General features: G+C 52.8%; 2 protein-coding genes across 2 annotated transcripts in view; one reads left to right on the top strand and one right to left on the bottom strand.

Moving 5' to 3' along the window:
- Positions 1 to 15,601, bottom strand: part of GPT (glutamic--pyruvic transaminase) — an 81,509-nt gene extending 65,908 nt beyond the window's left edge. The window contains exons 1-2 of the mRNA XM_076053925.1: positions 14,974 to 15,601; positions 4,971 to 5,108 (exon numbers count right to left, since the gene is read on the bottom strand). The gene's annotated coding sequence lies outside the window, so the exon portion shown is untranslated. The remainder of the gene's footprint in view (positions 1 to 4,970; positions 5,109 to 14,973) is intronic.
- LOC142906343 (uncharacterized) overlaps positions 1 to 19,843 on the top strand; it is a 107,245-nt gene extending 87,402 nt beyond the window's left edge. The window contains exon 2 of the mRNA XM_076053931.1: positions 16,087 to 19,843. Within this exon, the coding sequence (XP_075910046.1) occupies positions 17,479 to 18,756 (1,278 nt within the window). The 5' untranslated portion in view covers positions 16,087 to 17,478 and the 3' untranslated portion in view covers positions 18,757 to 19,843. The remainder of the gene's footprint in view (positions 1 to 16,086) is intronic.
- Positions 19,844 to 22,557: the final 2,714 nt, after the last annotated feature.

The following is a 22,557-nucleotide window of genomic DNA, read 5'->3' as shown; positions in this document are numbered from 1 at the left end:
AGCCCAAACAGCCGCCGCCGCCGCCGCCGCATTAACCACGGACACTGGTGGTGAACATTGGGAAACAAAAGAATCACACCCCGACAGTGCTCTATATAATGATGATGATGCATTGAAGCCGATTGGTCCACACCAGAGACGGCTTTCTTTAGAGCCTCGTCTCACCAACGGCGTTAGACCCAGAGGACAGCGCCAAAAGGCGAACAGCACCAAGAAAACCTCCTGGCGGACCCCGTGCAACTGCGTTGTCAGAGCGTGTCCGCCCAACCGATGGCGTCTACTACTAGTTCAACAGCCTGACGACTCTCTAAATCATTCTTGATATTAACATTTGTTGAATGTCACCCCGGCCTGAAATCCTGGCTCCGCCCCCTGGCTAAACTAACTAACTCACCGTTGGTTGTGTTTCTACGACGCCTTTTCTAACATTCTTTCTAACGTCTTCTTTCCTCGGTTGACGTTAAGCCACTTTCCCGACTTTCCATCGCACAGTGCCACCGAGAAGGAGTGTCCCAGGGCGCGTGATTTCCAATGATGATTTGAACGACACCTCTTTTTACCCTTTCTGCAAATAAAACAGCGGTTTTGTGAAGACGTTCAAAGACAAAACCAGGCGCATTTTGCAAAGGACTAAAGTTGCCGCATTAACCACGCACAGCACTTGTGGCAAAAAAAACATGCGAGCAAGCATGCTCCGATGATAATAATAACAACAACCGTGTAACGCATCGTCTTTGACAACTCATTGGCCTACACCAGACACAGCAACAGCAGCTTTCTTCATGGCCTAGTCTCACCACCACCAGTGGCGGAGACCACAGAACAACGCCAAAAGGCGAACGGCGCAAAGACAATGCCACGATCAGAGCGTTAATAATATCTCGGGGGGGGGGAGGGGGTGGGGGGCAGCTACGACACGAGACCTTTTTGGCCAGCATCAAAGTACGGAAAAATAAGAACCGGTTTTTTTTTTAATCGCTTCTGTTAAGACGTTCGAAAACGAAATGGAAACCTTTTTCAAGGAATCAATCTGCTGCATTAACCGCGCGCACACAGTGCTTGAGTTGAACATGCAAACACAAACACGCTCTGATGCTGGCAAATAAAAAAGGGTCCCCATGTTAAATTAATATTTAGGTAAATCCCGGGGTCCTACCTCGAGAATCAGAACCTTGTGTTTAGACTGCAGGAGAAATCCGATGAGCTATGAAGCTCTTTTGCACAGACGTCCAGCAGTAGGGGCAGGGGGGGGGGGTAAGAACGTTACAACAACGAGACAAAACACGATAGCAGAGGTAAGAAAATTACTTTAAAAAAAAACGAATAAAACTAAACTCAATTTTGATTTAAAGCTTCTTGGTTCTTTCGGTAAAGTCACCACGTAGAAGGGAAACAATAAAATAATATTTTTTAAAATTATTTTCGCAGAAGGGAAACGATAAAATAATATTTTTTTATCATTTTCCTAACTTTACCGAAAGAACCAAGAATATGAAAACTAAACTAGTTTAAAAAAAAAAATATTACCACGTGCAGCCCACCGAGTTATATCGCTTCCATCGCAGGAGCGACTTCACCGTCGCAATACGAAGTGGCTTCACACGTGGAAATGTCGTGCAGCCAAATGCTTTCAACCACGAGAAGAGGATTTTCCTCCTTTTGTCTGGCAACAAAACAGCTGTGTTGAGACGTTAAGACACCAAACTGAAACCTCTCAACAAGGAATCACGTCTGCATCAACCACAATGCTTGCGGTCAGAGTGCAAACAAAAAAATAGCGCTCTGATAATCTACGTGGCATTGTCTTTGAAACTGATTGGTCCACACCAGAGACAGCTTTTCTTGTGAGCCTCGTCTCAAAACGGTGTTAAGAGACCAGAGGACGCTAAAAGGCGTGTGGACCAATCAATGGCAGGGAACGCATGTGCTCCCGATAACCGGGGAACGCATAAGCTCGCGATAACCATGAACGCATGTGCTCCCGATAACCGGGGAACGCATAAGCTCCCGATAACCGGGGAACGTATGAGCTCCCGATAACCGTGAATGCATAAGCTCCCGGTTATCGGGGAACGCATGAGCTCCCGATAACCGGGGAACGGATAAGCTCCCGATAACCGTGAACGCATGTGCTCCCGATAACCGTGAACGCATGAGCTCCCGGTTATCGGGGAACGCATGAGCTCCCGGTTATCGGGGAGCTCATGCGCTCCCGATAACCGGGAGCTCATGCGTTCCCTGCCACGGACGCCGACGCTGCTGCTGCTGCTGCTGGCCTACGCTCGCCAGGCTCTGCGAGAGAGGGAGATTGTTGATCTACACGAGCGCTCCCGCCGTTGATGTGCGGGGAGCGGGCGGGGGGGGGGCGACACGCCACGTGTGCACCAGAGGCCGTCGCGGCCCAGCCATTGCTTCCTTCCCCCTGGCCAAAAATTTGACCTGCAAATTACTCAATTGGGATCGTGCGGCAACAGCAGCGGCAGCATCGCCTCCCCCCCCACCCCCGCTCCACCCCCGCCTGGACGGGACCCGCTTGAAATAGGAGTCTGGAGACTCGGGCGAAGCTCTCCCGGCTAAACGAGCATGAGCGAGCCAAGAGTCACGGTCACGACGACGACGACAGCGGTAGTTAGTGACGATGGCGGCGGCGGCGGCGACGGTAAAGTCACCCGCCCGAGTTCCCGCACCGCTCGACACGCGCTCTGCCACCGCGGTCAGCCGGTCACTCCTGGCCGTGCCTGTCAAGCCACGATCGGGGGGGTGGCCCGGGGTGGGGAGAGAAGTGCGGGGGGCTGGGGGGCAAGGGGGTGACCCTGAAATAAGCCGGGCAGGGTGGGAGGGCCTCGACACGATGTGCCGACGTCGTTCCTTCTAAAGACGTCCGCACACCGCGTGCGTCTATCAGGTCGCGCAGGTCGGAGGCCAATCTCTCTCTCGCTCTCTCGCTCTCTCTCTCACTCTCTCGCTCTCTCACTCACTCACTCTCTCACTCTCTCTCACTCTCTCTCTCGCCCTCTCACTCTCTCGCTCTCACTCTCTCTCGCTTTCATTCTCTCGCTCTCTCTCGCACTCTCTCTCGTTCTCCTCGCTCTCTCTCGCTCGCTCACTCGCTCTCTCTCACTCTCTCTCACTCTCGCTCTCTCGCTCTCACTCTCTCTCTCTCGCTCTCTCGCTCTCTCTCTCACTCGCTCTCTCTCTCACTCGCTCTCTCTCTCGTTCTCTCGCTCTCTCTCTCGTTCTCTCTCGCTCTCTCTCTCATTCTCTCGCTCTCTCTCTCGCTCTCTCTCTTTCTCGCTCACTCTCTCTCTCTCTCTCGCTCTCTCATTCTCTCGCTCTCTCTCTCTCTCTCGCTCACTCTCTCTCTCTCGCTCACTCTCTCTCTCTCGCTCTCTCACTCTCTCGCTCTCTCGCCCACCGCGGCGCCGTTGCCACAGGGGCGACCGTAGCCGTCGCTCAATAGGCGCTCGCAAACAGCGGCTGCCCCCCTCCCCCCCGCCCGCCACGTGACGTGCCGGCCGGAGCACAAGCGCAAGGCCCGTACGCCGCTCCAGCACCGCGGCCGCCCGCCTTGCGTGCCGGTCCGTGCCGGTCCGTACCGGTCCGTACCGGTCCGTGCCGGTCCGTGCCGGTCCGTACCGGTCCGTGCCGGTCCGTGCCGGACGCTTCGGGCGATGATGCCATCCCCGTGACTTTCCGCGCGCGGTCAGGCGACTCAATTCGGTGAGAGCGACGTCGCAGAAGGCGTTGGCTTTCTCGACCCGCTGCTAGATGAAGGCCTAAACCAATCCCACACCCCCCCCCCCACCCCACCTCACCACCACCGCCGCATCACCGTCCCCACGCTGTGTGTCGGGCACGCGGGGGGGGGGGGGTTGTTTGTCCATACTTCACCTCGCCGGTGGTCAGTGGGGGGTGGTAGGAGCGTTGGGCTGTTGTGGGGCGGGGGGGGGGGCCCACGTTGGCCGTGGCCGGGAATTGAACTCGGGTTTGCCGGTTGACAATATCCCGGCGCGCCTAACCACGGCGCCACCGCTCCTCCTCCGTTGGCCGATGCGAACGGCGTTCAGCCCGGCGCTACTTCCACTGGATGGTGCGGACACAGAGAGACCCCTCCAGAGGTTATGTTTGTTTTGTTTGGCCTACTCTTCCGCGCTGGTCGAGACGCGTGGAAAAAAATAGAAGTTGGGCGCACCCCACACTCGACCCCACCAATGGGATCAGCCGCGGTGGTGGTGGGAGGCCGGTGGCGGTAGTGGCGGGAGCGATGATGGTGGTGTGGTTGTGGCGGTGGTGTGTTGGTGGGGTGGTGGTGTGGTTGTGGCGGTGATGGCAGTGGTGGTGGCAGTGGTGGTGTGCTTGTGGCGGTGGTGGCGATGGCGATGGTGTGGTTGTGGCAGTGGTGATAGCGGTGGTGGTGGCAGTGGTGATAGTGGTGTGGTTGTGGTGATGGTGTGGTTGTGGCGGTGGTGGCGATGGTAGTGGTGTGATTGTGGCGGTGGTGGTGTGGTGGTGATGGCGGTGGTGGTGGCAGTGGTGGTGGCAGTGGTGATAGTGGTGTGATTGTGGTGATGGTGTGGTCGTGGCGATGGTAGTGGTGTGATTGTGGCGGTGGTGGAGATGGTGGTGTGGTGGTGATGGCGGTGGTGATGGCAGTGGTGGTGGCAGTGGTGATAGTGGTGTGATTGTGGTGATGGTGTGGTTGCGGCGATGGCGGCGGCGGTGGCGGCGACGGTGTCGGCGGAACCCACTCACGCTTGCCAGGTGGACAGAGGCAGAGGGCGGAGCGGATTAGAGAACCCTCCTGCCCCCATTGTTTCAACCGCTGCGCCGGGGGACTGGAAAATCGAGCCGGTGACCTCGGCACCAGGAGCGGCTCAGCGCGACCCCACCACGGTGGCAGCACCCACCCACCTCCCCCGCGTCAGGACGGCTGGCACTACCCGCACGCGCGCGGGCTCACGCATCGGTACCTCGGCAGGGCTTCTTCCGAGTCCGCCTTGGGCTCAGCGCGACGGCAGCGGAGGGAGAGAGGGAGGGAGCGGGCGAGACGTGGAGGCGACGTCGGCACGACGTTGGAACCCTCCGCTTTGGCGACGCGGAGAGGGCGGCTGTGAAGTAGACGTGGGCCGGCATTGCACGAGCGGGTCATTGTTTTGGGTTTAAAAAAAAAAAAACTTATTATAAACTATCTCATTTTAAATTTTGATTGAAAGCTTTCGTGACTGCAGTAATTCATATTCTTAGCTCTTTCGGTAAAGTCACGTTGAAGGGAAACAATGAAATAATAAAATATATATGAAGCAATAAAAATTCTCACGACGTTTCGACCATAACACAAACGGTCGGTGTTAGAAATGCACCGTTTAAAAATAAATAAATAGATACACCGTTTGAAAATAAATAAATTAATGCGGACCGACACGCCTGATGACGACCGTTTGTGTTATGGTCGAAACGTCGTGAGAATTTTTATTGGTTCATATATATTTTATTATTTTATTGTTTCCCTTCAACGTGACTTTACCGAAAGAGCTAAGAGTAAATCTTATTTTATTTGACCAGGTAAGGCCCCACTGAGCGACGTGGCTCTCTTTGTTCACAAGCGACCTGGCGGCCACAAGTGATAGCTCAACCGAGTGGCTTGTCGTCGTCATCATGGGGAAGTGTTTAACAGCCAAACGCTCTAAACGCGCGATTCTAAATGTGGAGGGGGAAAACCGGAGGAACCGGAGAAACATCCACGCGACCACAGGGAGAGGAACACCTCAAACTACAAATACACAGCAGCAGCAGGCGTCAGGGTCGGGATCGAACCCACGACCTCCTGTGTACCAGGCGAGGTAGTTAACATCTCCTAGCCACCGTGATGATGATGATGATGAGAGAGACACAAACTCCAAATATACAGCAGCAGCAGGCGTCAGGATCGGGATCGAACCCACGACCTCCTGCATACCAGGCGAGGTAGTTAACATCTCCTAGCCACCCTGATGATGATGATGAGAGACACACGAACTCCAAAATATACAGCAGCAGGCGTCAGGGTCGGAATCGAAAACCACGACCAGATCTTTTGTTGTCTTTAGAAGGCAAATCATCGACATCACAAATTAAGCCCGGGGACACGTGAAGTAACAACTTACTTTGTTTCACCACACCCTGTGTGTTTATAAACATCGTACATGTCTCTTAACTATTACCAAATGGGTGCAGGGCTGCAGTAATGATTAAGAACCACTGGGTGAAACCAACGGATTTCAGAGCAATGATTTCAAAAGCGGAGAACTGGACAACATGAAATCTTGATTTGAAGCTTTCGTGGCTGCAGGAATCCACACACCCATTGGTTATCTGGGTAAAGTCATCACGTAGGTATAAAATAAAATAAATCACGACGTTCCGGGCGCAACACAAGCGTCCATCGTCAGGTGGGAAAGCCTTGGTCTGCTGCTGATGCAGACTGTTTCAAAAAGGTTTGAAATGGGTGTAGCCCAAGGGTCGTAAATAAGTGGCCGGGGCTCGTGATGTTAATGTGAGACATTAGCGTGTAACTGTAAGATAGGAGGAGAGCGGCCTCCGACAAATATACAGCAGCAGCAGGCGTCAGGGTCGGGATCGAACCCACGACCTCCTGCACACCAGGCGAGGTAGTCAACATCTCCTAGCCACCGTGGTGATGATGATGATGAGAGACACAAACTCCAAATATACAACAGGCGTCAGGGTCAGGATCGAACCCACGACCTCCTGTACACCAGGCGAGGTAGTTAACATCTCCTAGCCACCGTGATGATGATGATGAGAGAGAGACACAAACTCCAAATATACAGCAGCAGCAGGCGTCAGGGTCAGGATCGAACCCACGACCTCCTGCATACCAGGCGAGGTAGTTAACATCTCCTAGCCACCGTGGGGTGTTATAGGCTGCCACTGGGCTGATACGTGATGCATGAATCCTTTTTGTCACGTATATTTTTAGTGATTCGATTACCTTTCCTGTACTTTGCACTTCCATCGTGTTTGTTGTATTGTTTGTTTGTTGTAGCGGTTGTTGTCAGAGTTAGAATATTGTAATTAGACATCGGCAGGAGGAGTCCGATGCCCTATACAGCGCCTTGTTACAGATGTTCAGTTACAGCGCCTTGTTACAGATGTTCAGTTTCACGCCTTGTTACAGATGTTCAGTTTCACGCCTTGTTACAGATGTTCAGTTATATACACACGTGTGCGTACATGCACACGTGTGTATGTACCGTATGTACACGTGCGTACATGCACACGCGTGTATGTACCGTATATACACGTGCGTACATGCACACGCGTGTATGTACCGTATATACACGTGCGTACATGCACACGCGTGTATGTACCGTATATACACGTGCGTACATGCACACGCGTGTATGTACCGTATATACACGTGCGTACATGCACACGCGTGTATGTACCGTATATACACGTGCGTACATGCACACGCGTGTATGTACCGTATGTACACGTGCGTACATGCACACGCGTGTATGTACCGTATATACACACGTGTGCGTACATGCACACGTGTGTATGTACCGTATGTACACGTGTATGCACACACGTGTATATGCATCGTATATGTGTTTGCAAACACGTGTTACTTCATACATGTACACACACACGTGTTAATTTCAGCTGGAGCTGTCCGGGGCTGAGCTGCGGAAACCCCTCCCTCCCCTAGCCCCTCCCCCCACCAAGGGGAGGGGGAGTTGAGCAATCTTGCATTGTGCACGCACACACAGACACACACACACACTCATACTGTACAGGATGTGTGTACAGTACGGGTGTGTGTACACGGAGCAGTTGAGTAGCGGGTGGCAAGGGGGGGGGGGGCAAAAAGATGGGGTGAGAGATAAAGTTGGGGTGAGTGTGAGAGTTGGGGTGAGTGTGAGAGTTGGGGTGAGTGTTAGAGTTGGGGTGAGTGTGAGAGTTGGGGTGAGTGTGAGAGTTGGGGTGAGTGTGAGAGTTGGGGTGAGTGTGAGAGTTGGGGTGAGTGTTAGAGTTGGGGTGAGTGTTAGAGTTGGGGTGAGTGAGTGATAGAGTTGGGGTGAGTGTGAGAGTTGGGGTGAGTGTGAGAGTTGGGGTGAGTGATAGAGTTGGGGTGAGTGTGAGAGTTGGGGTGAGTGATAGAGTTGGGGTGAGTGTTAGAGTTGGGGTGAGTGTGAGAGTTGGGGTGAGTGATAGAGTTGGGGTGAGAGATAAAGTTGGGGTGAGTGTGAGAGTTGGGGTGAGTGTGAGAGTTGGGGTGAGTGTGAGAGTTGGGGTGAGTGATAGAGTTGGGGTGAGTGTTAGAGTTGGGGTGAGTGTGAGAGTTGGGGTGAGTGATAGAGTTGGGGTGAGAGATAGAGTTGGGGTGAGTGATAGAGTTGGGGTGAGAGATAGAGTTGGGGTGAGTGTGAGAGTTGGGGTGAGTGTGAGAGTTGGGGTGAGTGTGAGAGTTGGGGTGAGTGTGAGAGTTGGGGTGAGTGTGAGAGTTGGGGTGAGCGATAGAGTTGGGGTGAGTGTGAGATTTGGGGTGAGTGTGAGAGTTGGGGTGAGTGTGAGAGTTGGGGTGAGTGTGAGAGTTGGGGTGAGTGTTAGAGTTGGGGTGAGTGTTAGAGTTGGGGTGAGTGAGTGATAGAGTTGGGGTGAGTGTGAGAGTTGGGGTGAGTGTGAGAGTTGGGGTGAGTGATAGAGTTGGGGTGAGTGTGAGAGTTGGGGTGAGTGATAGAGTTGGGGTGAGTGTTAGAGTTGGGGTGAGTGTGAGAGTTGGGGTGAGTGATAGAGTTGGGGTGAGTGTGAGAGTTGGGGTGAGTGATAGAGTTGGGGTGAGTGTGAGAGTTGGGGTGAGTGTGATAGTTGGGGTGAGTGTGAGAGTTGGGGTGAGTGTGAGAGTTGGGGTGAGTGTGAGAGTTGGGGTGAGTGTGAGAGTTGGGGTGAGTGTGAGAGTTGGGGTGAGTGTGAGAGTTGGGGTGAGTGATAGAGTTGGGGGAGTGTTTTAGAGTTGGGGTGAGTGATAGAGTTGGGGTGAGTGTAAGAGTTGGGGTGAGTGTGAGGGTTGGGGTGAGTGTGAGAGTTGGGGTGACTGTGAGAGTTGGGGTGAGTGTGAGAGTTGGGGTGAGTGTGAGAGTTGGGGTGAGTGTGAGAGTTGGGGTGACTGTGAGAGTTGGGGTGAGTGTGAGAGTTGGGGTGAGTGTGAGAGTTGGGGTGAGTGTGAGAGTTGGGGTGAGTGTGAGAGTTGGGGTGAGTGTGAGAGTTGGGGTGAGTGTTAGAGTTGGGGTGAGTGATAGAGTTGGGGTGAGTGTGAGAGTTGGGGTGAGTGTTAGAGTTGGGGCAAGTGTGAGAGTTGGGGTGAGTGTGAGAGTTGGGGTGAGTGTTAGAGTTGGGGTGAGTGATAGAGTTGGGGTGAGTGTGGGAGTTGGGGTGAGTGTGAGAGTTGGGGTGAGAGATAGAGTTGGAGTGAGTGTGGGAGTTGGGGTGAGTGTTAGAGTTGGGGTGAGTGATAGAGTTGGGGTGAGTGTTAGAGTTGGGGTGAGCGATAGAGTTGGGGTGAGTGATAAGAGTTGGGGTGAGTGTGAGAGTTGGGGTGAGTGATAGAGTTGGGGTGAGTGATAGAGTTGGGGTGAGAGTGAGAGTTGGGGTGACTGTGAGGGTTGGGGTGAGTGTGAGAGTTGGGGTGAGTGTGAGAGTTGGGGTGAGTGTGAGAGTTGGGGTGAGTGTGAGAGTTGGGGTGAGTGTGAGAGTTGGGGTGAGAGTTGGGGTGAGTGTGAGAGTTGGGGTGAGTGTGAGAGTTGGGGTGAGTGTTAGAGTTGGGGTGAGTGATAGAGTTGGGGTGAGTGTGAGAGTTGGGGTGAGTGTGAGAGTTGGGGTGAGTGTTAGAGTTGGGGTGAGTGATAGAGTTGGGGTGAGTGTGAGAGTTGGGGTGAGTGTGAGAGTTGGGGTGAGCGATAGAGTTGGGGTGAGTGTGAGATTTGGGGTGAGTGTGAGAGTTGGGGTGAGTGTGAGAGTTGGGGTGAGTGTGAGAGTTGGGGTGAGTGTGAGAGTTGGGGTGAGCGATAGAGTTGGGGTGAGTGATAAGAGTTGGGGTGAGTGATAGAGTTGGGGTGAGTGTGAGGGTTGGGGTGAGTGTGAGAGTTGGGGTGACTGTGAGAGTTGGGGTGAGTGTGAGAGTTGGGTGAGTGTGAGAGTTGGGGTGAGTGTGAGAGTTGGGGTGACTGTGAGAGTTGGGGTGAGTGTGAGAGTTGGGGTGAGTGTGAGAGTTGGGGTGAGTGTGAGAGTTGGGGTGAGTGTGAGAGTTGGGGTGAGTGTTAGAGTTGGGGTGAGTGATAGAGTTGGGGTGAGTGTGAGAGTTGGGGTGAGTGTGAGAGTTGGGGTGAGTGTTAGAGTTGGGGCAAGTGTGAGAGTTGGGGTGAGTGTGAGAGTTGGGGTGAGTGTTAGAGTTGGGGTGAGTGATAGAGTTGGGGTGAGTGTGGGAGTTGGGGTGAGTGTGAGAGTTGGGGTGAGAGATAGAGTTGGAGTGAGTGTGGGAGTTGGGGTGAGTGTTAGAGTTGGGGTGAGTGATAGAGTTGGGGTGAGTGTTAGAGTTGGGGTGAGCGATAGAGTTGGGGTGAGTGATAAGAGTTGGGGTGAGTGTGAGAGTTGGGGTGAGTGATAGAGTTGGGGTGAGTGATAGAGTTGGGGTGAGAGTGAGAGTTGGGGTGAGTGTGAGAGTTGGGGTGAGTGTTAGAGTTGGGGTGAGTGATAGAGTTGGGGTGAGTGTTAGAGTTGGGGTGAGTGATAGAGTTGGGGTGAGAGATAGAGTTGGGGTGAGTGTGAGAGTTGGGGTGAGTGTTAGAGTTGGGGTGAGTGTGAGAGTTGGGGTGAGTGTGAGAGTTGGGGTGAGTGTTAGAGTTGGGGTGAGTGATAGAGTTGGGGTGAGTGTTAGAGTTGGGGTGAGTGATAGAGTTGGGGTGAGAGATAGAGTTGGGGTGAGTGTGAGAGTTGGGGTGAGTGTTAGAGTTGGGGTGAGTGTGAGAGTTGGGGTGAGTGTGAGAGTTGGGGTGAGTGATAGAGTTGGGGTGAGTGATAGAGTTGGGGTGAGTGATAGAGTTGGGGTGAGTGATAGAGTTGGGGTGAGCGTTAGAGTTGGGGTGAGTGTTAGAGTTGGGGTGAGTGTGAGAGTTGGGGTGAGTGTGAGAGTTGGGGTGAGTGTGAGAGTTGGGGTGAGTGTTAGAGTTGGGGTGAGCGTTAGAGTTGGGGTAAGTGTGAGAGTTGGGGTGAGTGTGAGAGTTGGGGTGAGTGATAGAGTTGGGGTGAGTGTGAGAGTTGGGGTGAGTGTGAGAGTTGGGGTGAGTGTTAGAGTTGGGGTGAGTGATAGAGTTGGGGTGAGTGAGTGATAGAGTTGGGGTGAGTGTGAGAGTTGGGGTGAGTGATAGAGTTGGGGTGAGTGAGTGATAGAGTTGGGGTGAGTGTTAGAGTTGGGGTGAGTGATAGAGTTGGGGTGAGTGTGAGAGTTGGGGTGAGTGTGAGAGTTGGGGTGAGTGATAGAGTTGGGGTGAGTGATAGAGTTGGGGTGAGTGATAGAGTTGGGGTGAGTGTGAGAGTTGGGGTGAGTGTTAGAGTTGGGGTGAGTGATAGAGTTGGGGTGAGTGATAGAGTTGGGGTGAGTGTTAGAGTTGGGGTGAGTGAGTGATAGAGTTGGGGTGAGTGTGAGAGTTGGGGTGAGTGTTAGAGTTGGGGTGAGTGTGAGAGTTGGGGTGAGTGTTAGAGTTGGGGTGAGTTATAGAGTTGGGGTGAGTGTTAGAGTTGGGGTGAGTGATAGAGTTGGGGTGAGAGATAGAGTTGGGGTGAGTGTGAGAGTTGGGGTGAGTGTTAGAGTTGGGGTGAGTGTGAGAGTTGGGGTGAGTGTGAGAGTTGGGGTGAGTGATAGAGTTGGGGTGAGTGATAGAGTTGGGGTGAGTGATAGAGTTGGGGTGAGTGTTAGAGTTGGGGTGAGTGATAGAGTTGGGGTGAGTGAGTGATAGAGTTGGGGTGAGTGTGAGAGTTGGGGTGAGTGTGAGAGTTGGGGTGAGTGTGAGAGTTGGGGTGAGTGTGAGAGTTGGGGTGAGTGATAGAGTTGGGGTGAGTGATAGAGTTGGGGTGAGTGTTAGAGTTGGGGGTGAGTGTGAGAGTTGGGGTGAGTGTTAGAGTTGGGGGTGAGTGTGAGAGTTGGGGTGAGTGATAGAGTTGTGGTGAGTGATAGAGTTGGGGTGAGTGATAGAGTTGGGGTGAGTGTGAGAGTTGGGGTGACTGATGGAGTTGGGGTGAGTGTTAGAGTTGGGGTGAGTGTGAGTGTTGGGGTGAGTGTTAGAGTTGGGGTGAGTGATAGAGTTGGGGTGAGTGATAGAGTTGGGGTGAGTGTGGGAGTTGGGGTGAGTGTTAGAGTTGGGGTGAGTGATAGAGTTGGGGTGAGTGATAGAGTTGGGGTGAGTGATAGAGTTGGGGTGAGTGTGAGAGTTGGGGTGAGTGTGAGAGTTGGGGTGAGTGATAGAGTTGGGGTGAGTGATAGAGTTGGGGTGAGTGATAGAGTTGGGGTGAGTGTTAGAGTTGGGGTGAGTGTTAGAGTTGGGGTGAGTGAGTGATAGAGTTGGGGTGAGTGTGAGAGTTGGGGTGAGTGTTAGAGTTGGGGTGAGTTTGAGAGTTGGGGTGAGTGAGTGATAGAGTTGGGGTGAGTGTTAGAGTTGGGGTGAGTGTGAGAGTTGGGGTGAGTGATAGAGTTGGGGTGAGTGATAGAGTTGGGGTGAGTGTGAGAGTTGGGGTGAGTGTGAGAGTTGGGGTGAGTGATAGAGTTGTGGTGAGTGTTAGAGTTGGTGCTATGGGGGTCTCAGTATATCATTTCGAGAGGCTCACTGCGGGGAGCGTCCTTTAAATTCCAGATTCGCTTCCCACTCAAAACCTTGCCGTGCGTTTTAACGACTCGAGAGACACACACAGAGGCACAATCATACAGACACAGAGTAACATAGACGCACAAAGATGATACTCGCAGACACACACAGACAAACACACCGGAGACACACAGACACACAGACACACATACAGATAGACACAGAGACACACAGGAGACACACGTACACACGTACACACACAGTACACACACAAAGTACACACACACACGCAGAGGAGACTCACACAGACTCACAAAAGATCCCCCATATAGCCTTAACAGACTGTAAGTGCTGTTAGCGAGCACCTATGAAGGCCGGAACGGTACACGAGGGGGTGTGGTGGCCAGCACCACGCCCGACCGCCTTTGTCTCCCTAGTGGCGATGTTTACACACCGCACCAGGTACTCATTTGAGGCTGAGTCGACCTAGGGGAGGCCTGGGACCGGTTCAGATAATCGTCACTGGTGTTGGCCGTGAGCGGGAATCGAACCCGGGTCGCCAGGTTCATAGCGCAGCGTAGCGCTAACCACTACACTATCGCTCCCCACACACACACATACAGACACACATACAGACACACACACACATACAGACAAAAGACAAAGACAAAGATCCCCCATATAGCCTTAACAGACTGTAGGGGCAAGTGCTGTTAGCGAGCACCTATGAAGGCCGGAACGGTACACGAGGGGGTGGGTGGCCAGCACCACGCCCGACCGCCTTTGTCTCCCTAGTGGCAATGTTTACACACCGCACCAGGTACTCATTTGAGGCTGAGTCGACCTAGGGGAGGCCCGGGACCGGTTCAGATAATCGTCACTGGTGTTGGCCGTGAGCGGGAATCGAACCCGGGTCGCCAGGTTCATAGCGCAGCGCGCTAACATACAGACACACACACACATACAGACACACACAGACACACACACAGAGACTCACACAGAGAGACTCACACAGACACACACACACAGAGAGACTCACACAGACACACACACACAGAGACTCACACAGACACACACACAGAGACTCACACAGAGAGACTCACACAGACACACACACAGACACACAGAGACTCACACAGACACACACACAGAGACTCACAGAGACTCACACAGACACACAGAGACTCACACAGACACACAGAGACTCACACAGACACACACAGAGAGACTCACACAGAGAGACTCACACAGACACACACAGACACACACACAGAGAGACTCACACAGACACACACACAGACACACAGAGACTCACACAGAGACTCAGACACTCACACAGACACACACGCAGACAAAGACACAGACTCATAGAGACTCACACAGACTCACACAGACACACACAGAGACACAGAGACTCACACAGACTCACGCACAGAGAGACTCACAGACACACACACAGAAAGACTCACACAGACACACAGAGACTCATACAGACACACAAAGACTCACACAGACACACACACAGACACACAGAGACTCACACAGACACACACACAGAGACTCACACACACACACACACCGAGACTCACACAGACACACACACAGAGACTCACACACACAGACACACAGAGACTTACACAGACACACACACAGAGACTCACACACACAAACTCACACAGACACACACACACAGAGACTCACACACACAGACACAGACTCACACAGACACAGACTCACACAGACACACACACAGAGACTCACACACACAGAGACTCACACACACAGACACACAGAGACTTACACAGACACACACACAGAGACTCACACACACACCGAGACTCACACAGACTCACACAGACACACACACACAGAGACTCACACACACAGACACACAGAGACTTACACAGACACACACACAGAGACTCACACACACAGACACAGAGACTCACACAGAGACACACACACAGAGACTCACACAGAGACACACACACAGAGACTCACACACACAGACACACAGAGACTCACACAGAGACACACACACAGACTTACACACACAGACACACAGAGACTCACACAGACACACAGAGACACAAATCGTGTAATCGCATCTCACCTTGTTCCAGCAGCAGCTGCTGCAGTTGCTGATAACTCGCGCAGTAGTCGCAGTGGTGGTAGTGGTGGTAGTAGCAGTGGTTGGTAGTAGTGGTGGTGGTAGTAGCAGTGGTGGTGGTAGTAGCAGTGGTGGTGGTAGTAGCAGTGGTGGTAGTGGTTGTAGTGGTAGTAGTAGTGGTGGTGGTAGTGGTAGTAGCAGTGGTGGTAGTTTTAGTGGTGGTGGTGGTGGCAGTGGTGGTGGTTTTAGTGGTTTTAGTGGTGGTAGTAGTGGTAGTTTTAGTGGTGGTGGTGGCAGTACCCCGCTCTGCTACTTAGCCAGCCACCATGTAACGGGTTGGGCACCCAGGCGCCGATCTCACAGTGACCACCACAACGCCTGCTGCTGCTGATGCTGCTGCTGGCGCTGCTGGTGGTGCTGCTGCTGGTGGTGGTGCTACTGGTGGTGCTGCTGCTGGTGGTGTTGGTGGCGGTGTTGGTGGTGGTGGTGCTGCTGGTGACGATGGTGGTGGTGAAGACGCGAGGTGTGGAGTGGCGGGGCGGGGAGAAGGCGCAGCAGCAACAGCCACGTGGAGCGCAGCGTGGGGTGTGTGTCTGTGTGTGTGTGTCTGTGTGTGTCTGTGTGTGTGTCAGTGTGTGTGTGTCTGTGTGTGTGTCAGTGTGTGTGTCTGTGTGTGTGTCTGTGTGTGTGTGTGTCTGTGTGTGTGTCTGTGTGTGTGTGTCTGTGTGTGTGTGTCTGTGTGTGTGTGTCTGTGTGTGTGTGTCTGTGTGTGTGTGTCAGTTTGTGTGTGTGTGTCTGTGTGTGTGTCAGAGTGTGTGTGTCAGTGTGTGTGTGTCTGTGTGTGTGTCAGTGTGTGTGTGTCTGTGTGTGTGTGTCTGTGTGTGTGTGTCAGTGTGTGTGTGTCTGTGTGTGTGTCAGTGTGTGTGTGTCAGTGTGTGTGTCAGTGTGTGTGTGTCTGTGTGTGTCAGGGTGTGTGTGTGTTTGTGTGTGTTTGTGGGGAGCGGTAGTGTAGTGGTTAGCGCTACGCTGCGCTATGAACCTGGCGACCCGGGTTCGATTCCCGCTCATGGCCAACACCGGTGACGATTATCTGAACCGGTCCCGAGCCTGCCCTAGGTCGACTCAGCCTCAAATGAGTACCTGGTGCGGTGTGTAAACATCGCCACAGGGGAGACAAAGGCGGTCGGGCGTGGTGCTGGCCACCCACCCCCTCGTGTGCCGTTCGGCCTTCATATGTGCTTGCTGACAGCACTTGCCCCTACAGTCTGTTCAGCCTACACGGGGGATCTTTGTCTTTGTGTGCGTGTGTCATCTGGACATATTCCCATCGGTGAGCTCCTCCGACGGGCAAGGCTGCGCTGGGTCACGTCGACCGGGTGGCCACGCAGCTTCTGTTGTGTGGGCATGGGCTGGGATAGAGAGAGAGAGAGACATTGATGAGGATGTGGGGCTGAGTGGACTCCTCAAGGTCGTGAAGAGGGCGGAGGAACGACAGCTCACAACAACGAGCGGAGCGCCGGGCGGATAAAACACAGCGATTTGGCACAATGGGGGGGTACAACAGCTGGTGGTACATCTACCGGTCATCTCAGTCGGCCAAGCCAAGGCACCTGCCGGGTCTGTCCTGAGACCTCCTCCTGCACCTAGCCTGGCACAGTAGGGGGTACAACAGCTGGTGGTGCATCTACCGGTCATCTCAGTCGGCCAAGCCAAGGCACCTGCCGGGTCTGTCCAGAGACCTCCTCCTGCACTTAGCCTGGCACAGTAGGGGTACAACAGCTGGTGGTGCATCTACCGGTGGTCATCTCAGTCAGCCAACCCATGGCACCTGCTGGGTCTGTCCCGAGACCTCCTCCTGCACCTAGCCTGGCACAGTAGGGGGTACACTGCTGGTGGTGCATCTACCGGTCATCTCAGTCAGCCAACCCATGGCACCTGCCAGGTCTGTCCAGAGACCTCCTCCTGCACCTAGCCTGGCACAGTAGGATGGTACAGCTGGTGGTACATCTACCGGTCATCTCAGTCGGTCAACCCAGGAGCCTCGACAGATGAGAGTCTGGATAGGTGAGAATCTTGCAGCGGCATTCTAATAATATATAATGATTCGAATTATATTTTTAATAACATTTTTATAACCTATTTTTTAATACTATATTTAACAAAAACTTATTTTTTTTACTAAAAATGTCATTAATATACTTACAAATTACTTAAAAAAATAGAAAGATTATTTTTTCATGACATTTTATCATTATTTTATTACTATTGTAGTGACACAGCGCCGACTGCTGTCCAGCAGCAGAAACGCTGCTGGACGCCGCTGAGCGTGCGTGCACAGTGTGTGTGTGTGTGCACGGTGTGTGCACGGTGTGTGTGTGCACGGTGTGTGTGTGTGTGTGCACGGTGTGTGTGTGTGCACGGTGTGTGTGTGTGTGCACGGTGTGTGTGTGTGTGTGCACGGTGTGTGTGTGTGCACGGTGTGTGTGTGTGTGTGTGCGCACGGTGTGTATGTGTGTGCACGGTGTGTGTGTGTGTGTGTGCACGGTGTGTGTGTGTGTGCACGGTGTGTGTGTGTGCACGGTGTGTGTGTGCACGGTGTGTGTGTGTGTGTGTGCACGGTGTGTGTGTGTGTGCACGGTGTGTGTGTGCACGGTGTGTGTGTGCACGGTGTGTGTGTGTGCGTGTGCACGGTGTGTGTGTGTGTGCACGGTGTGTGTGTGCACGGTGTGTGTGTGTGTGTGCACGGTGTGTGTGTGTGTGCACGGTGTGTGTGTGTGTGTGCACGGTGTGTGTGTGTGTGCACGGTGTGTGTGTGTGTGCACGGTGTGTGTGTGTGTGTGCACGGTGTGTGTGTGCACGGTGTGTGTGTGCACGGTGTGTGTGTGCACGGTGTGTGTGTGTGTGCACGGTGTGTGTGTGTGTGCACGGTGTGTGTGTGCACGGTGTGTGTGTGTACGGTGTGTGTGTGTGTGCACGGTGTGTGTGTGTGCACGGTGTGTGTGTGTGTGCACGGTGTGTGTGTGTGTGCACGGTGTGTGTGCATGTGTGTGTGTGTGCACGGTGTGTGTGTGTGTGCACGGTGTGTGTGTGTGCACGGTGTGTGTGTGTGCACGGTGTGTGTGTGTGTGCACGGTGTGTGTGTGCACGGTGTGTGTTTGTGCACGGTGTGTGTGTGTGTGTGCGTGCGTGTGTGTGCACGGTGTGTGTGTGCGTGTGTGTGCGCGCACGGTGAAGTGTGTGTGTGTGTGTGCACGGTGTGTGTGTGTGTGTGCGCGCACGGTGAAGTGTGCGCGTGCCGGGCAGGGCGGAGGAACTGGGGCAAGGGTCACGGAAGACCTCGTGGGGAAGCCCGTGGAACCCTCTGGAGGGTTCGGGAAGGGAGGCGCGGCCAGGGCGGAGCCAGGCCGCGTCGAGGGGAATAAAAGCAGCGGAGAGCCTGGAGAGCTCCGGGCTGCCGGTTCTGGGAGTGGACTCGACTCGTCGTCGCCTTCGCCGCCTTCGCCGCCTTCGCCGCCTTCACCCGATCGCTGCGCGGCTCGACAGCGGTCGGCTGTCTCGGTCGACGCCGTCGGTGCAACGCGGTTCGGGTCCTGTCTGGGCTGGGCCGTACGGCAACGGGAGGGAGCGGGAGGCGATCCTGTACGTGAACGGCCGAAGGGTGTTACAATAAAAGAAGATGCCTCCTGCGACTACCTTGTCTCCGACTTGTTGCTACGCCACGCTATTGTTAGAAAGAATATTTTTTTTTACGCAAACATTTTTCGTTTAAAAAAAGTTGCACCATAACTTTTTTTAAAATTCGAATATTGTTATCGCCTCTCACGTTGTGACGCTCCGTCGCTTGCTTCCGCCCCCGGTTAGGCCATTGAGTCCCCGCATATTCGGCAGCCGCCCCAAAGATCCCTCCTCACCTGGCGGCCCGTTTCGTCTTTGGGAGCCAGCCCCAAATGGTACCGGCGAGAAACGGCACGGCAAAATCACGGCAACGTCGCGGTGCTTCACATCGCAACGTCTAGCTGCGACGTCAACCCACACTTTCTAGCCCATGCTCTTGTACCGGGGAAATTGAGTTTTCAGCTCCATACGATGGCCTACAGCCGTGTCAATACGGGCACAAATAACTGTGTCTATTTGTTCGTGTGTTTCTCCCTTGTGATGGGACTTTGTAGGATGAACGTTGAGATTTATAAGGGGCACGGGGTGACCCGTAAGGTTCTGAATTGGTCTCGAATTAGGTTAGAGGGCACTGATAAGAGGTTGACAGGTATGAGCACTACTACCACTGCACAGTTTGTAATCGCACGACAACCCATTTAAAACTAAAAATAATGATTGCCCATTGGCCCAATACCAAGTGCACTGTGTGTGTGTGTGGTTTAGCTCGGGTGGGGAAAGCGGTAGGACCCAGAGGACATCCACACAGACCAGGGGGTTAGGAGGACATACAAACACACAAACGCCACACAAACACGCACAGAAAGGTGCCGCAGTCAGGAATCGAACCCAAGTCACCCATTTCTCGCCGCGTCACAGGCTTTAACCACTGCGCCACACGCTGCAAGATATCAATGATAAACGTCAATTGAAGATTGCCACGATCTTATAAATCTTACCCTTTGGTTCTTTCGGTAAAGTCACGTAGAAAGAAAATAAATTAAATCATAGAACACGACGTTTCGATTGCAACGCAAGCAACCGTCACCAGGTAGAACTAAATTTGAGAGAGACGAAACTTATTCCTCCAGTTCCCAGAACCAGTATCGCAACATTGCGTGATTTTCTAATTCTGGCAACTCGACGGATTAGGCAAATGCAGCCCACGGCTGCGTCTTAAGCCACCGCTCGTGCCAACACGCGTGCCAACACGCGTGCATTCTCAATGTTTTGAACATAATCGCGAAGCTAACTTTGAGGAGATGTTAACTAGCTCGCCTGGTATGCGGGAGTCCGTGGGTACTGTTCTGACCCTGACGCCTTGAGCTGTATATTTGGAGTTTGCGGTGTGTCTCTCTCTCTCTGTCTCTCCCCGCGGTTTTCCCCTCCACATTTAGAAACAGCATCACCACGCGTTAAGAGTATGTGGCCGCTGCTATACATTTCCACGCGTTAATGATGATGATGATAAGCCACTTCGTTCAGCTATCATTTGTGATGGCCAAGGTCGCTTCTGACAAAGAGCTACATAGCTCAGCGGGGGCCTTACGTGGCAAAATACAAACAAGTTTTATGTCAAAATAGTTTCGTTTTAGTTTAACTTCTGTAGAGCGTCTTGAGATAAAGCCCCATGAGGATGCTCCATGAATAGACATGCTTGCTGTTCTCTTTGGTTCTATTCGGTAAAGTCACGTAGGTAAAAAATAAAATAACAAAAATCACGTTTCGGCCACAACACAAGTGGCCTTCATCATGGCCTTCATCAGGCCACTTGTGTTGTGGCCGAAACGTCGTGATTTTTGTTATTTTATTTTTTACCTACGTGACTTTACCGAATAGAACCAAAGAGTATGGATCCTTGCAGTCACGAAAGCTTCAAATCTAGAAATGCTTGCTGTTGCTTTCCGAGGCTATTTTCAATAGGGCGTACCGCACCTATCACCACCATCATCATCATCATCAGCCGTGATCCGTCCACTGCTGGATGAAGTTCTTCCCCCGACACGGAAATCCATCGCCGCGTCTTTTGGCACACGAGTGGATTCCGTCGCTCAATCTCTGCGGTGTACGCACTGCCCACGGCGGTCACATCCCCCGTTTGGGTTGATTATCGCAAGTGGTGGTCCTTCTTAACCTGGGGGTGCGAGATGCCCTGTCTGGTGGGGGGGGGAGGGAGGAGTTCCGAGACGTGGCCAGACCTTTTTTTAAATCAAAGAAGGATAAATCATCGGGGCACGTTAAATAACAACTTACTTTGTTTCATCGAAACCCCACGTGTTTGTTAACAATGAACGTGCAAGTCTGCAGTCAAGGCTAAGAACCACTGGTCCAGACGCGTGACGTTCATTCTAAGTGTGGAGGGAAAACCCAGACGACCCGGGGAAAAAAACTCCACGCAACCACGGGTAAGGCCCACTGAGCTAAAATTTTGTATTTTGTTCAGAAGCGACCTGGCCACAAATGATAACTCAACGAAGTGGCTTTATCGCGTGGCAATGTATAGCCGCCAATACACTAGACCAGTGGTTCTCCTTCTTCTTAACCTGAGGTGCACCGCTCCCCCTGGGGGTGCCAGATGACCTTTCTGGGTATTGCGAGACGTGGCCACATTTATTTAAAAAGGAAGTAAATCATCGAAAAGCACACATTAAACGCGGGCACGTTAGGTAACAACTTAACTTTGTTGCATCAAACCGTGTGCGTTTATTAACAGTTACATTTAGTTTTTTTTGTTTACGATTGAGAAGCAATGGCTGTAGCAAAGGGTTAAATGAGCCACTGCTTTAGATGACTTGGTTGCGATAAATGTCCACGTGATGGTACAGCCACTTCTCTGAGCCATCATTCGTGGTGGGCCAGGTCGCTTCTGAAGGAAGAGAAGACAATAGCCCAGTGATGCTTTGCCCTGTAAAGTAAAACGCAGTTGTATTTACTTGCCTGCGATTTGTTGAGCATTCTTTAACAATACTTTGCACTCCTATCATGCTTGTCCCGACCCCGCGCCCCGAGCTGGACATCCGTGACAAAAGATCTTCACAGCTCATCGGATCCCCCCCGTCCCCCCTCCTGCAGTCTAAATAAAGATTCTGATTCTCATGCAGACAACGTGCCGCCCAAAACCCCACTTCGTCTTCGCAGGGCTCGGTGTGTGATGTCCACAGCTGTGGCGCATTCTCCAATCCACGCGCTTCCTCTTCCTGACACTCGGTGCGACCTAAAAGTTTCGCCACCCACCCCTCTCCTCCTCCCCCACCACCACCACCACGCTTCCTTAGCGCACCCCCTTCGCCTCTTGTTTCCGCGTTTCCATCGTCTCCCCGACGTCTCTGATCATCCGTGGCGTGGACGCTTCGCAAAAAAACTTTAACAAAAACTTTAAAAAAAACTCGGCACGTTCGTTGATGGCACCGCGTGGCCTTAATCCCGTTCCCGATGACGCGCACGTACCTACGTGACGTACGTGTACGTCATCAGAACGGAATCAGAAACACACTGATGACGTACACTGATGACGTACACTGATGTACGTCATCGTACACTGATGTACGTCATCAGTGTTTTTCTTTCCAATTCAGTTCCGATGACGTACATGTGCATACGTGTACGTGGTCATCAGTTTTCCGTTTCCGATTCGGTTCCGATGCCCGTGTACGTCATCAGTATTTTTCTTTCCGATCCCGTTCCGATGACATACACGTGCGTGTGCGTCACAGAAACCCACGGACTCCTACAGAGACCCACAGATGTATATACAGACCCATAGATTCAGAGACTCACATACAGATCGAAATATTCACTGGCCCACAAACTCACACAGACCCAAAGACTCACACAGAGACCCACAAACTCACACAGCCTCACAGGTATGTCTATAGGTATGACACTCATTCGCTCACACTCTGCAGGGCAGGGGCAGAGAGTACAAACTCCACA

The sequence above is a fragment of the Petromyzon marinus genome, chromosome 63 (genome assembly GCF_048934315.1).
Source record: "Petromyzon marinus isolate PM22_M1 ecotype Great Lakes invasive population chromosome 63, UKy_Petmar_22M1.pri1.0, whole genome shotgun sequence".
NCBI classification, from domain to species: Eukaryota; Metazoa; Chordata; class Hyperoartia; order Petromyzontiformes; family Petromyzontidae; genus Petromyzon; species Petromyzon marinus.
This window is presented reverse-complemented; position numbering and strand designations above follow the sequence as displayed.